We start from the raw sequence: 15,808 nt of genomic DNA, 5'->3' as shown, positions 1-15,808 counted from the left end.
ACTTGCTCAGCTGGGATAGCCGAAGAGAAGGGAAACGCTACTTATACGGTATATCGCGGTGTTTAAACTACCTAATAACCATATTTTACAAACTAACCCTTTTCTACTGGTACGTTAATGTTGCAAATATATGTACAATTCTAGCCTTTCACTAATAAGGTCATGTCCACACAGCAGGCATACTGAAATTAGCGGAACTTTCGAAATATCCTTTCTCAAGATGTGCTGCAAAATATACTGGCGTACCGTTTAAAAATTTCGCAAGAAGATTCCCTTGCTGGTACCAGGGAAGAACAATGCGCTCGTCCATAAATTCAGAATTGCCGTTTTTAAGTATATCATTTCTCCACGAACTTCAATTCCAAAGCGCCAAAGTGTTCCCCCAGAGCCAACCTACTATCCTTGGTCTGTTGCATCTAAAGTGAGTGGATATATACTAGAAGCATAATTTCTTAATCTTATCTTGCATCGTCATCCTATACTGGCCTCTTACAAATTTATCTAATTTGATTCGTTTATGTATAGCCTGAGAACGGTACTATCTCTTGCAGCAGACCACCTCGAGGCAATGGCTCTCGAGAAGCCATTGCCCACTGCGTTATTAGAGGTCGGATTTCGCAACATTTTGACGAGGCAAAATGTTGCGCAATCCAACCTCTAATACGCTATACAAACACTCCCAGTCGTCAACCTTGGCAAGTTTCCACTGCGTTAACTTTGTGACTAGGATGTTCTGCTGCTCAGCGCGAGCTTGTGGGTTCGGTTCCTGGTCGCTGCAGTCGTATATCTATTTACTGTCCATCCGTCCGTCCGTCCGTCCGTCGGTCGGTCGGTCGGTCGGTCGGTCGGTCGGTCGGTCGGTCGGTCGGTCGGTCGGTCGGTCGGTCGGTCGGTCAGTCGGTCGGTCGGTCGGTCCATCTGTGTGTTTGTTTGAGTGTCTCATATTTAATTAATGACAATTTAATAATGGAGAAGCCAGGCCGTCAGTTGTAAGGTCAACTTACCCATTTCTCTCTCTCTCTCTCTCTGGGTGCAGGCCGGACCCTGACAGCGGCGACTGTAGCGTCGGCGACCGCGTCGGCCTGCGGCAACGGTGGCGGCGGCGTTACGGTGGTGCCCTCAGCTGCGACGACGACCGTGGGCGGCGCCAGCAAGCCCGTGCTGGTCAGGGCGTCGGGCACCGTGGCGGCGACCAGGGCCTTCTTCTGCCCCGCACCGGCTGCCCTGGCTGGCACCGGCGCAGCGGGGCTCTCGTCGGCGGCGGCCGCCGCGATCGTCAAGGCCGAGCCGGTCTCCTCCGCGGCCACGGTGGTTGCCAGGACAGCGGGCGGACACCACGCCAACGCCGTGGGCAACAACAAAGGTCAGCGGCACCCCGCTTAGCCTCCTTTTCTGTCTACGACAACTCCTAAAGGCGCCCTGGCTAGACAGAGGTTATTTACAGGAAGATGAGGCTTGAAGCGTTACCAACAGCCGGACGGATCAGTCAAACTTTACTTTTGTCGCTTTCTCTTCGAAAGATGCAGCTCTCGCCGCCACACTAGACGTAACACGAGACGCTTTTATCGCGTTCCGGGTGCCAAAGGAGGCCGCGCATGAAAGCGTCCTGTTCCCTAGCCAGATTGTGATAAAATTGATGCCAGAAAGAGTCGGCCGAACACATGATTAATCACGGTAAGTTTTAGCACTTTCCACTGCAGTGTTAGCCGCGGTCAGTGCAGGCTCTTCCGAAAAGACAACGCATGCGACAGCAACGGGCTCCTTCCGCCTCTCGCAGGTTGCAACGAAGCCGATAAGTGCATACGTTGCAATTAACGACCGAAGTTGTACAAACATATCGGGAGACAATGGGCTCAGAGCGATCGGCGAAAATCACGAGCAAGTTCACGTCGATTAAGTTCTACCAGAAACCAAGCGCGCTGTGTCGAAACTGCCGCGCGCAGGGTTACCTGTTGGGCCGACTTTTTGAGGAAGCAAAACGAAAGGGAAGGCTTTAAGGAGAGTCGGTCTGCGAAGGCTAACTGTATGACGTAATGCTCTCTCCCTGTTTATTTCCGTTCTCCGTGGTGCGGTGTGCACAAGTCCCCCGTGTACCGACGCATACCACTGTTGTCGGCTCTTAGCGAAGTTGAGACGATCCATTGTGGTGGCGCGTTATGGGCATAACCATTTCACCCAATGCGCCTGCCTGAATACCTCGGCTCGGCAAAGCGGTCGCTAAAGCAAACTGCGCGCTACAGCGGACGTTGCCCGTCGTGCCGGTGGGTTAGTGCGCTTCCGCACGCTACGCCGTTAACGTCGGCGTTACTGCTATCGGCTATTTGGTAGTAGTATAGTCGTGGTTGACCTAACTGAGCCTCGCCCCGCGCGCTATCCGCCCTAAATGTGTTTTGTTGGTCTTAGCTCGACGACTGCCGTGATGTTTTCCGAGTGTGTATACATACGCTCGTTACAACGTTTATCGATTTCGCTTGGACTAGGAATTCCTGACTTTCAGAGAAAGAAATGTACCACGCGAGGTGAATAGTCATATTTGAAGTTTCAAGAAAGGTAAAAAGAAAAGAAAGAAGACTCTTTTCTTTAACCGTTTATTAACGTTTCGTTCGTCGCTTGTCGTTCTTGCTTCTCCGTTGGAATGGGAAATTTCTTGGAGGATGATCGGCAGTTGTTGATCGAATGTAGACAGGAAGCGATGGACATGACAGGATGGAAGGTGGACAAGAAATATTTATAGGTAAACTTATCTATATACATGGCAGATAAAACAACTGCATTACAACTTGAACAATTGAGAAACAAAGTCTCACTCTTCGACTGTCTCAGTGACTGTTAGAGCCTAGGCTCGTTTTAGCGTACATGGCACGGAGCCTCACTGATCTATTAGCAATCCTGGTTTCAGCCCAGTCTGAGCGAGAGCATATCGTCCCAGTTATTATAGCTCAAACATACTAAGAAAATGGGCAGTAGAGCCGCTGGCCCGTCCCACGGATACAGTTGCCAATGAGAGTTAAAATTTAAAGTTTCTTAAGCCACAACACAAAGGGATGGGCTTATTCTTAAAAGTAAGCATATTGGAAAGCAAAACTGTTTTCCTTTTTTCTAAAACTCCGTTCCCCTCTCCTATTTCCATGTAGTCTGTAATGGCCTTAGCAAAACACACCAGGCCCGCATAATTTATTGACAGGCCATCTCAAACCTCGGTGGTGTCTGTACTCCTCAAATTTCTCGGAAGCCGGGGTTTCAACACCGCGTACCGCAGCCCCACTAAGGGTTTCTCCGCGTGGGAGAATTATGACCGTTCATGGCATCCGAACCAATTGTATGCATGACGATGTTCTCCGATTGCGCCCCTCGTATGCGTACTGCATCTCTGCGGCGCACACTGTAAGTCGTCATTCGATACCGCGCAGGCTTTTCTCACCACTCAACAACGAAGCCCGACGGTTGCCTCCTGAATGCGTAGGGTAGTAGACTCCCGCTGCGTTCATGCAGCACGTGGTCAATATTGCTAGGTCACTTATGGAACTATTGATACGTGCGTACTGCCTGGTGCTTGTGAACGTCGCACGCGGGCGCCCCGACGAAGACGACGAACGCTCTCTGGCTCTCGAGCTGTCGGCTGAACGGGCCAGCGCTGCATTATCCTTTGTAAATATACTTTGTATATAGTCTGCAGTTGTTAATCCTTCGTTCGCGTAACATGTTGGCGGAGGGGCGGGGTATCCTAACACTATAGCTCTCTAAAGAAAGTTTACACCATTTGGGGTATATATCTGACACACAACAATAATCGTCATCTGCCTCGCTTGCGTTTACTTTCTTGAAAACGCCGCGCCCGCTACTATCCTGTCGGCATTGCTATGTCACGCTAATAACGAGCATGCCGTTCGTTACTGGCAAGTACCGGGCTCGCAGCGTTAAAGAAAGGAAATGCGGACAAGACAGATGACGTTTAGCGTTGTGTGGCAAGATACGACTCAAAGGGTGTAAACTTTTCTTAGAGTGTACACTCTAAAAAAAGTTAGCACCCTTTGGAGTGTATCTCTGCCACACAACGATAATCGTCATCTGCCTTGATGCGTTTTCTTTCTTGAAAACGCCGCGCCCGCTACTTTTCTGTCGGGAATGATATATGCCATGCTGATAACGCGAATGTCGTTCGTTACTAGAAAGTACCGGTCTCGCAGCGTTAAAAAAAGGAAACGCTTCAGGGCAGATGACGATTATTGTTGTGTGGCAGATATACACCCCAAAGGGTGCAAACTTTTTTCAGAGTGTATTATGACCGTCGCCGGAATGCCAACTCAGTGCGCACAAGACCGCGTTCTTCGAATCCGTTCGGCGCATCCGCACGGCGCGCCCCTGGCGTGCGCCGTGACTCGTCGCCCGACACCACGCGGGCCCTCTGAGCCTCATAAAACACAAAAGGACTCTCGGACGCGCGGGGGGGTGCCCTCTCCCCCCTCTTCGCTATACACAAAGCACGTGGGTGACTCGCGACACTTACGAAGTAAAAAAAAAAAAACAATCATGCGGCCTTACACGTTTCTTCGATTTCCTTTTATCACACTCCGCTCAGGTTGGGCTGAAGACGGTCGCACCGGGTGTCCCACTAACTTGAGCCAAACTTTAAAAATATACGAAAATTTATTAAAATGACATGAAAATATTCCGATACAGCTTTCTCTAGCTCAATGCATGCTACATAAAAGTGTTTTTCCAAGCGTGAGAGAAGTCCACGAATACACGCAAAGTGCCTCGAGCGGCCAGTCGCGCGACAATTTTTAGACACACAGACGGACGGACGGACGGACGGACAGACAGACAGACAGACTTATAGATAGATAGATAGATAGATAGATAGATAGATAGATAGATAGATAGATAGATAGATAGATAGATAGATAGATAGATAGATAGATAGATAGAACTTGCTTGGGCATAGTGCCTCGAGGAAGTGTGAACAGTACTTTTGTCGGCCCTTTGTTCACGCCTTGTCCACGCCTCACGTTTCCCGCAGTTTCCGGGAGCACTCGGTAGTATGGTGGAGTAGCGTAAGCTTACTCGCTCACGTCGTCGCACGCGCTGATGGTGAGAAAGTGGCGCGCATATTTTGGCGCGTTCCTCACACCGCCGCGCCATCGATATTCCTTTTCGTCGTTGTCGTCGTCGTTGTTTCCGCACCTGCCGCTTTCCCGGCATCGCTTCCTCGCCGAGAGGAGTAACAAGAACCCGTCGCCATCGAGCAATCCTCCCCCCCATGCCGGAGGCTTTTCTGCAGAGAGGAGGCCTGGCGCCTCAGCGCCCCGTTTCTTGTCTCCCGCGGCGAGCAAGCATCCCAGCGGCTCCGCCTACACATTGACGTTGTTTCACGCGGAAACGGGAGACGGTGTTTACTTGGCGATCGCGTACCAGCGACGGAGCCTTTTTTCTCTATGCAGCCGGCGGCGTCGGCGCTGCGAAAAAGGAGTCAGCGAAGTATTTTCGTGCGTATCATTCGCACCGATCCTGCGCTTTGTTTAGGCGGATCTGTTGAGCCTCCTCGGCTTCCGCGAAGCTCGAGAAAAGAACGGTTTCCAGTGCTTTTGCACCTGACTGCACCAAGCCACGCAGATACTCGCTGGTGGTCTTAAGCAGAGTTTTTTTTGTTGTTGTTGTTGTTGTTGAGAAATCTCTCAGCCTGCTTTTTGTTTCCCCTCCTCTCCGTGGTACTTTTTTTTATTTTTACGCAAGTAAGCTCATCAGCGCGCACCGCCAAGCTGCAGCCTGTTCATACTCAAGAGCGTGTTGAAACTTAAACAAGGTTGTTTCTGGAATATATGTACTTATACATTGCTAAAGACAAATCAACTTCGACTATAGTCATCAGAACCGTTGCACTGTTGCATTAAACACTCTGTGGCATCATGGCGTACACCTATATCTGGCCTTCGACTTTTTGGCGAGTTATGATATATGAAAGCGCCTCAAGTATTTAGCTTAGACGCCAGGAGCCAGCGCCGACTATAATTCTTTCTTACATACCCGCCTTTAATTTTTTTTTCGCTGAATTTCCTGGGCAACTAAAATAATGCCTCATCCCTCTATTCTTAAAACGACTTACGGGGCATATACACTTGACGCCACTTCTTCAGACCATTCTTTTTTTCCTCTGTGTACGTCCGTACAAAGAAAAACAATCGACGTTTCGCCTCGTAGCTGCTGCATATGTATGCGCTTCTGTTGTTGCAGAGGGACGGTTTAAATAAAGAAACTGAAGCAGGCTGTTTTTGCTTGTCGGTACGTTTCCTACTGCTTCTGCCTTTTGTTGTTCAGTGCTGCTCAAATCGAATCCCATTGCGTCGACACGCATGAAGGCTACTTGCTTGGTTTCGGGTCAGTTCTAAGAATATTAAAAAACTGGAAAGTTATTCTGTCCTCTTGCTGCGGCTATAGGATGACAAATGCACTCTGTCTCTTGGTCAGTGTGCATTGTTGGACCGTATAAAATTAACTAATTATAATAATTATATAATTAGTTAATCATAACTGCATATCAGTAAGATATGCAGTTATAACAGTAAGAATTACTGTTGTAGCTGGCAAGGCTCGAGGATCATTGTAGAAGACATTGCCGTCTTTTGTATATACTGCATTCCCTTTTTCACTGTCTCTTCTTATTCTTTCTCACTCTCCCCATTCCTCTATCCACATGCAGCGTAGCCAAATGAACAAAGTCTCTGTAACCACAGTCTCTTTCTCTCTCTGTACGAAAACTATTGGAAAACACTTCGACGCTTGAGCATTTCTTTCTTCCTTCGTTTATTTCTTTCTTTTAGAAATTAGCTGCCTTCAAATGTAGCTGTGACATCTAACATGGATTTTGTGTAAATTGATCTTTAATCAAAAATGATTATATGACAGCGCTGAGATTAATTAGCGTTGTGATGCGAACTCACGGAAAGTAAAGAGAGAAGCGACAAAAGGTTACTTTTGTATATAGAAATGCGGCATTTCGACGGCCTCTAAGGGTCCCCAACGCCGGAACAAAGGGTCATTCCCCCTCAACCCGGGGGCGTTCCCAACCGGTAAGCGAATTGGGAATGCCCACACGGGAATCACCCGCAGTGGGAGCGGTCTTCCAATTCTCTCAAAGAGTAAGACGTTTCCTTTTTGTGTGGGCGCTTTCCGGTGATGAATGCTCGCTTCTTCGACCTATTTTTCGGCGCAACTTGAGGGAGCCCGCGCATTGAATTACTCGAAAGGGCGAACCGGTGCGTTTCAGACGTCGCTACCTCTTTTTCCTGCCTCCTCTCCCTATCGGCGCAGTTGAACAGAGAGACATCAGTCCACTGTATCTACCTTATCTTCACGAACTCACTCCTACTTTCTGTTTTTCGAGGAAGCTTTTAAATCGCGATGTAACGGGAACCGACTTTCAAGAAGCCGTGCCTGACATTCCTTGAGGGCGCTTTCTTTTTTTTTTTTTTTGAGGCAATGTGGCGAGGAAATAATGGAATTGTTAACGAGCCGAAGTAGATTTTTGTTGTTTTCGCTTTTATAAGCTCTCTAGACAATAAATAAAAAAGAAAAGAAACACGTCGGTGGAATACATGAAAGAGCAAAGCAAGTAGTCGGGCTAGACCGGTAGGTCGCTGACCCGAAATAAGCGTGCAGGGGCAGAACAGATCCGGCGTGCTTCTTTTTTTAAATTTTTATTCTTTTCTTCGTTCTCCAAAGTGCCCTCCATTAAACTGCCGTAAATTTTGAACTCGCTACTCTTAAATCGCTTCCCTTGAAAGCCCCGCTGTGTGTGTGTGCCCCGTCGGAGCAACCGAAACTGCCTGTGGCTGGGCCAGAACTTCAAAGCAGTGAGGCTCTGCGTGCCGCCCGAGAGCGTGGTTCTATACTTCCGAGCTTCCTTTGATGTTTTGCTCATATATTCCCACGTGTGTCGTTCACTCTTCAAAGGTAGGGAAAATGAAGAAGAACAACCGCTGTTGCGATGGCTGAGCGTGCGGAAATGAGCTCGTTCTGCAGTTTTCTTCTCGATTTCACCGTTTGTCGATTTCATATATAGTGAGCGCTGCCTCGAGGGAAATTTTAAACAGCACTAAATATATTCTCTTTTCCTTCGTCTGTTTCCGGTTTTCGGTGATCAGTTCACTGCGTGACGAGATAAGACCAAACGTGTAATCTGCATCGCTTTGGCCTCTTTCTTTCTTTCTTTCTTTACCGCCTACAATTTTCATACAGAGCGGCGCCTTTTATGAGCCGGGCGTTTATGAACTTGCCGCCTGGTGGCATCAGTGAGCCGACCGTCTGCGCGGGAGACCCGAGACTCTGTCTTCTCGTTCCCTCTCGGTGTCGACATATTGTCGTACAACGTCCCCGATTTTCCATTCCGCTGTGCGCGCCACTGGTATGACTCTCCATAGGGTTTGTAAAGCGTATTGATCTGTTAGACTGTTGCGTATCCTCGTTTCCACACGAATTGCTGTGTTTTTGGAGGGCAAAAGCCTCGCCCTCTCTATACTATAGAATCGGCGCCGAGATTGCTTCGCGGGCCCCTCCCCTCCTCTCTCCCCCTTTCGTTCGTGGAGACATCTGTTTCGATTCGGCGGGCACGGGAAGCGAGAATCGGGAGTAATACCATTTTGGGGGATGAGCAAATAGCTGAGTTTGATGCGCGTCGCCCAAAATTGCGCTACAGAAAGTAGCGAACGAGGCTTTTTGTTATCTCGGTTCGATTTTTAAAATCTTTTTTGCACACTCTTGTTCTTGCGTCGCCTCGTAGATTTACGCTGTGCGCTTGTATTTATCCTGTTGGTTGCCTCACTCCTGCTTTCTTTTTTTTTCATTCGTTGTTTTCAGTTCGTCTGCGAGTATCAGGGTCCTTATTAGATTCTCGAGAGGACGATGTACAGGTGCCATACTGAGCGGGACGAAACGGCGGACGCTTGCTGCCAACATAACGAAGCTCTGAAGCATTTCGCCACATCTCCAGTTTCGTTGGCGTTTGTTGGGGTACTGTTCCTTCCTTCCTTCCTTCTCTCTCTCTCTCTCTCTCTCTCTCTCTCTCTCTCTCTCTCTCTCTTTCTTTCTTTCTGTTATAAATTTATGTATCAGTCTTGAGGAGGGATGGGGGTGCACCCGTCTGTCGACTCTCGTCGGACTGCAGGCATCGTCACAGAAACAGTATATAGCCGCACGGCTTGTCAAACGTGCCTGTTGCGCCTTCTTTGTTTAATGGAAGCACGTTATTGTACAAATACGGGCAGGGAATGGATGGAGTGCAGAGACTTCGCGGCGGTCGACGCAATTCGGGATCGGTATAGAACAAACGAGCATCCAGGCTCTAGGTACACGGTTGCTTAGATTGGAAAGCGTGCGACTTTCGTTTTTGAGTCTTCGGTTAAACGGGCTACCGATTATTTCCGCTCGAAATTTTAGTTTTCTGTTTGTCGAAGAGAGAGAAAAGGAGAATGTATAGAAAGACATGGAGGTTAACCAGAGCTAATTCTGATTGGCTATACATTCCATGAAGGAATGGAGTACGAGGACAAGAAGAGAAATGGGGCGCAAGGGGGATAGAAAGAGATAGCTATCAGCACAAATAAAGTTACTTTGTCAGAGAGAGAAGTAAAGATAGCGGAAGAAATGCATTGAGGCGAACCACATTTACGTCTGGTTTGCTATCCTACGCAGAGGCAAGGGGGCTAATGGATGGAAAGAGAGAGAGAAAAATGGGGAGACAGCACTATACTTGTACCTAACTCCCTAACGGAACGTCAAGTCTACAGGAGGCGAATAAGGTCTGTCGGCTTCGGCAACTGCACCGATTCACGCGTCGCTTTCTGTACTCGCAAGCATGTACTCGCGATCCAGGTAACTCTCGTCACCGAGAAGTTATTCGTGCACTAGTGCAATACTTAGAGTGCACCAGCTTAAGACACCGTTTATAGTAACCCTCCCACAGGCACTTAGTGCTTACTCTCTCCCTTCTTCCTCTTTCTATTCCCCTTTCCCCCGCCCACAGTGTAGGGTAGCAAACCGGGTGCTCTTCTGGTTGACCTGCCTGCCTTTCCTGTCCTTGCTTTCTCTCCCTCTCTCTTCTCGAGTGCAGGTGATATAACGTTGTGCGTAGTTGAAGCTGCTGGTCGTCGTAGCGGCGACACATGCAGATAAGATGGCACACTCTTGACACCAGAAACTGCCGCACTATTGTCGGTCCACCCATCTCACTAAGGACGGCCGATTGACCGATTAACCCTGCAAGTAAATAGATTGATGCTTTAATCGCGATTATTTCTTTTTATGGCGATAATTGTTGAGGTCGTATAAGCAAATCCATGCAAGCGTCGGCACCGACATCCCCGCTTCAAATTTTTCTATATTGACGTGACGGAGGGAGATTTTGCTGCATAAATACGGCACTGGCTACTACTTGTATATTGGACAGGTAGTACTGTTACACCTGTGTAGTTTTGTATACTTTCGCACGTAAATCTTTAGAAGACCAGAAGAACACTTCGCATAGCGTTCAGATCACCACAACGGCATTGCAAAGAAACTCTCATAGCAACATGCAATGCGAACAACAACAATATCACTTAACACAGCGACATTGCACTCATTCAACGACTAAGACACGGCGCCTGCGCGGATGTCTCTCAGGACTTGGCGCAAAACACACCCACGCGCGCTGCATTTCAAGCCATCTGAATTTATTTCTTTGCCTGAGTGAGTTTGATATGCTTGATACATGTACACTGTAGAGGAGGTGTCGCTAGTGCTCAATGTTTATGTGCAACAAATTATCAGTTTTGTTTTTACCTTGCGTACATAAACTTACAAATTCGAATAATTGATTAATTACTCCACTAAAAGGTTCCATCGGGTTAAATGTTTTTATTCGATGCCCCGCCTTACCCACGACTGTACTGAGACAGTTTCGATACCTCTCTCAAGAATGCACGCTTTAAGCTCTGAAAGCTTCTAACGTTGATCCCCGCTTCTTTAGAACAGCGCGCTTTCAGCCCTTATCTGGAGCTGGTGCTACCGCAAGGCCGCTCGCTCTGCGATGCAACATCTTCGTGTCACTTGTGGCTGAGAGTAGCGTTCACGCGGCCTTATTAATCCCTTTCTGCCAGTATCGATTCAGGACGTTGCAAATCGTTAATTTAACTCGGCGATAAACTATTTTCTCTCGATTGTGTAGTCTCCCTTCGTTACTACGCACAGCTGGTGGCGTTTCTGAAGGCATTGGAAGGAAAATTAAGGGAAACTTGTGCTGTGCTCTTAAGCATGCATGTGACGCGATGTTAATTCGTTGTACACTCACCCTCTTACACTGTTCAAGGATCCTTTTGATGAAATCTGACCGCCGTTGGCTAATTTATCGTAATCAAGTAACCGCTGGTAGGAAGTCATCATCACTATAATTATATCTTCCTGCTTTATTTTTTACTTACATTTTCTTTATTTTCCTTCTTTCTACTGTACGCGTGTGCCAGCACCTTCTTCCGTTGCCAGCACTCAGACTTGAGTGTCGTTCTTGGGAAAATAAGTTATCTTGATTGATTGATTGACTGATTGATGGTTAATTAATAATTAATAAATAATTGATCGATTGATTGATTGAACTGAATGGATAATTAATGGCATAGTTCCCTGCCAGAAATCCGCATGCGTCGTGAAACGTCTGGAGCTTCGTCTAAATGCACACACAGGATGAACAGCGAGTTGATTGGTATCACTGTCCCAGTTCTGCCTTCTAATTAACCTATGTTTAACCACTCCTGACGTCATGCATATGCACAAGGCATCTCCGGTGGCTACATTATACGTGATTCGTTCGTCTCCTTTATTGCTGCTTCAGAATTAAAAATTAGACCCTGAAAGCTTTTCTTTTTTTTGCGAGAGGAATGCACTACTCTTCCTTCCTCGTGATTTTTCAGGCCGTTTCTGACGCACAATTGTTTTCCGTGGCCAGATGGACTGCTACCAAATCACAACGAACAGTAAAGGCATGAATCTAAAGAGTGTGCGTTCGGTCAATCAATTACTGGCTTGCTTATTCGCGCGTTAGGTGTACTGTCGTTCTACTGACACGCTGAACCGACAAAGTGAATGTTTGCTACAGCAAATATTCAGGGGAAATTACTGACGCGGGGATCGCTCGGCTATCGTGCGAATGGTGGGCAAGCACACTAATTTGTCCAATCTCCGTGCGTGTGGCTTCAGACGTTCTTGAGGAACTACAACTTATATATTTCTAATTTTCCAATCAATCGTGAAACTTTATAAGCTCGGCGAATCAGTGCATCAGCACGCATGCGTAATCATTGCCAATTGTTGCACTTATGTAACGCAATATTTTTCTGGAAAAAATGGTCAGTTCGCACAGTCACGAGGTCGTTTGAAGCCAGAAGGACGGAGCTTAGACAAACCCACGCACAACCCACCTTTCCCACGCTGGCCTGGCTGAGCCGGCATATTTACATGTCCCGTAAGCACTAACACCATAGTTATCACTGGTAATTTTTTTTTACAGAAAATTTTCCTTAGTGCCAGTGGCATCAGAATCTGCCGCTCGCGCCTGCGTTCACGCGGTCAACGTCCGCCCTACAAGCGACACACATCTTTTTACGTGGCAGTGGCCTATTAGGAAGACTTATAATGATCCCGTCCTATCTTTCTATCTTTCTTTTTGTCCCCACTCTTGTTTCCGTCTTTACTTCCCCTTTCTTTTCCCCTAGTGCAGGGTAGCAAACAGGAGGCTGGTTAACCTCCCTCCCTCCCTCCCTTTCTCTCTCTCTCTCCCTTTCTCTCTCTCTCTCTCTCTCTCTCTCTCTCTCTCTCTCTCTCTCTCTCTCTCTCTCTCTCTCTCTCTCTCCTGCATCGGGCACGAGCCGTATGTACGCGCGGCCCCCGCTTCGCCCAGTCGGACTCGCTCTCGTGCGATAGCCATCTCGGGGATTGCCGTTCGGCGCCTCACCCGCCTACTTTGTCTCAGCGGCGCCGTGCAGCGCTGCTGAACCCACGGGGCTGGCGTGGACCAATCGGGAGAGACGGGTTCCCGCAGCAACGTTCGCCGCGGCCGAAAGAACTTCGAGGCACTTTGGTTGTTGCGTGGCTCGCCAACGATGGCCGATCATGCGTGAGCACGGTACCCGCGGACCGCGGGGCACATTTGCGAAAGTTTCCTGCGGGATGCGAATTTTGGATTGGCTGGACGCGCGAGCTCCACCACTCGCGACGCTGCACGAGGCTTTCGAAACGGGAACGCTTGGGCTAACTGCTCGGGCGTATACGCGCGGCACGTTTATATACCCCCCCTTCCGATCGGACCAGAAGTGGTGCCCGACTGCTTCTTTATTTACTGCGTAATGACGCCCTTCAGCAGCAGTGACTCCTTTGCTATCGGCGATTAGGCGGGTCCCTTAAGCGGTGGCGCATCGACGTCGGATCGACTTCTTGCCGGTCGTTTGATCTGTATGATGTCAACGCGAAGGCAATGAAAAAAAGAAAACATGCAGAGCAAAAGCAGAGGTTTCACTATAGTGCTGCTTCTCAGCCTTACACGGCTCCTGCTGCATGGCGGCTCTTCAGCTCTGCAGAGACTGTAGCCTAGGCAACCAATGGTGTGTCGTCGTCGTCCCTTCTTTGTCAGTGCGTTCTGTTGAAAACTTTTCATGGTATCGGCAACAGACCAGATCAGCCGAACACTATTCTCAAGTAACTTGGAAGTGTGCCTTAACTTGGCGCTTCTGCGTGGCATGGTTGGCGCACATATATGGAACGCTTCGCCCCAGTGGAGCGTCGGTGTGAGAAGTGTCCGTTGACCGATTCAAGCCTCTTATTGACACGGCGACTTGGACCAGGTACTGAAAGTCATGTAGCGCATACTTCATATTGCTTTTGTCGCGTGTACTCCCGAAGTATGCCTTGTGCTACGCACTTTTCTTCCTAGGCCTTCTTTTAAGGCGACCCGCCGTGGTTGCTCAGTGGGTATGGTGTTGGCCTGCTGAGCACGAGGTCGCGGGATCGAATCCCGGCCACGGCGGCCGCATTTCGATGGGGGCGAAATGCGAAAACACCCGTGTGCTTAGATTTAGGTGCACGTTAAAGAACCCCAGGTGGTCAAAATTTCCGGAGTCCTCCACTACGGCGTGCCTCATAATCAGAAAGTGGTTTTGGCACGTAAAACCCCAAATATTATTATTATTCTTTTAAGGCGCATGAAAGGAAACTTACGACCGTATCATCAGCGTTATCCCTCGGAAGGAGCTTCGTATTCGGGGCAGCCGTAATTGGCTTCACTTGCTGCCTTCTGTAATAGCTGTGTCTTACGAGTACTCACCTACGGGGCAGAAACCTGGAGGCTTGCGAAAAGGGTTCTACTGAAATTGAGGACGACGCAACGAGCTATGGAAAAAAGAATGATAGGTGTAACGTTAAGGGATAAGAAAAGAGCAGATTGGGTGAGGGAACAAACGCGAGTTAATGACATCTTAGTTGAAATCAAGAAAAAGAAATGGGCATGGGTAGGACATGTAATGAGGAGGGAAGATAACCGATGGTCATTAAGGGTTACGGACTGGATCCCAAGGGAAGGGAAGCGTAGCAGGGGCCGGCAGAAAGTTAGGTGGGCGGATGAGATTAAGAAGTTTGCAGGCATGGCATGGCCACAATTAGTACATGAGTGGGGTTGTTGGAGAAATATGGGAGAGGCCTTTGCCCTGCAGTGGGCGTAACCAGGCTGATGATGATGATGATGATGCCCTCTGAAGTCGGCCTTCGCACGAGCAGCTTGCCATGCTCCCATTAGCGTACTGCGAATTCATGAAAAGGGCCACCGTGTCTCTGTTCTGACTTGCCTCTGACTTACACTCGTAAAACGGTTGCACCCTTTGGGGTGTATTTTTGTTCCACAACAATAATCGTCATCTGCCTTGCTTGCGTTTCCTTTCCTGAAAACTCGGCGCTCGCTACTTTCCTGTCGAGAATGCTGCGTCACACTGATAAGGCGCATGTCGTTCGTGACTGGAAAGTACCGGGCATGCAGCGTTAAAGAAAGGAAACGCGGGCAGCACGGATGACGATTATTCTTGTGGGACAAGATACGCCCCAAAGAGTGTAAATTTTTCTAAGAGTGTACCCCTTTACCTCTCCGTCTGTGTAGGGGAGCCAACCAGACGCTTCTGCTTTAACCTTGTCGCCTTTCCCGGCATATTTTGTTTCTCGTTTAGTCTTCTAACTCACAGCGAAGTCTGGATTGAACGCGCGACTATAAGTCATGTCCGGTGGAACCGGCGCCATCTCAGCCTACTCGGTACAGCTCACGTGGCCGTTCTTTTCACGTTGACGTTCACCATCCATCAGCTTTATTTACTTGCTCCTTTCTCTCTACTTTCACTCGACCGCTTGTCAGCCGTCGGCGAGGATGCGCTAACGTTCTCCACCTTCTCTTCCGACTGCCATGAACATCCTTCGTTCTGTACTCGGCACCTCTCTCCTTCATTTGGTGTACTTTCGCGCACAATCGGCTATGTCCATGGTTCGGCCGAAACGATTGCTTCAGTCCCTAAGATATGTCACCAGGTTTTTCACCCTCGTCATATTTGAATGTAACCAAACAATTCTGTCGCACCAGGCCTCCTGTCTTTCTTCTTTTTTGACCACAGGACGGCCAAGATATAATACAGCGTAGTGTTGGCTCCAGGAACAAGAGCAACGCATATACATCTTCAAAGTCCCGCAATGTCCTGAGAGAGAAATACTCTAACGACGAAAAGTGGGAGAGGCCAATTTCAAGGTCGGGCTT

General features: G+C 48.5%; 1 protein-coding gene across 5 annotated transcripts in view; it reads left to right on the top strand.

The window, feature by feature from the left end:
• Camta (Calmodulin-binding transcription activator) overlaps nucleotides 1-15,808 on the top strand; it is a 528,965-nt gene that overhangs the window by 124,035 nt on the left and 389,122 nt on the right. For all 5 annotated transcript variants that reach the window (XM_075684812.1, XM_075684811.1, XM_075684810.1 and 2 more), the window contains exon 2: nucleotides 1,037-1,363. In XM_075684812.1, coding sequence (XP_075540927.1) covers nucleotides 1,037-1,363 — 327 coding nt within the window. The remainder of the gene's footprint in view (nucleotides 1-1,036; nucleotides 1,364-15,808) is intronic.

Source organism: Dermacentor variabilis, chromosome 3 (genome assembly GCF_050947875.1).
Source record: "Dermacentor variabilis isolate Ectoservices chromosome 3, ASM5094787v1, whole genome shotgun sequence".
NCBI classification, from domain to species: Eukaryota; Metazoa; Arthropoda; class Arachnida; order Ixodida; family Ixodidae; genus Dermacentor; species Dermacentor variabilis.
The sequence above is the reverse complement of the archived record's forward strand: the minus strand, read 5'-3'. Positions and strand labels throughout refer to the sequence as shown.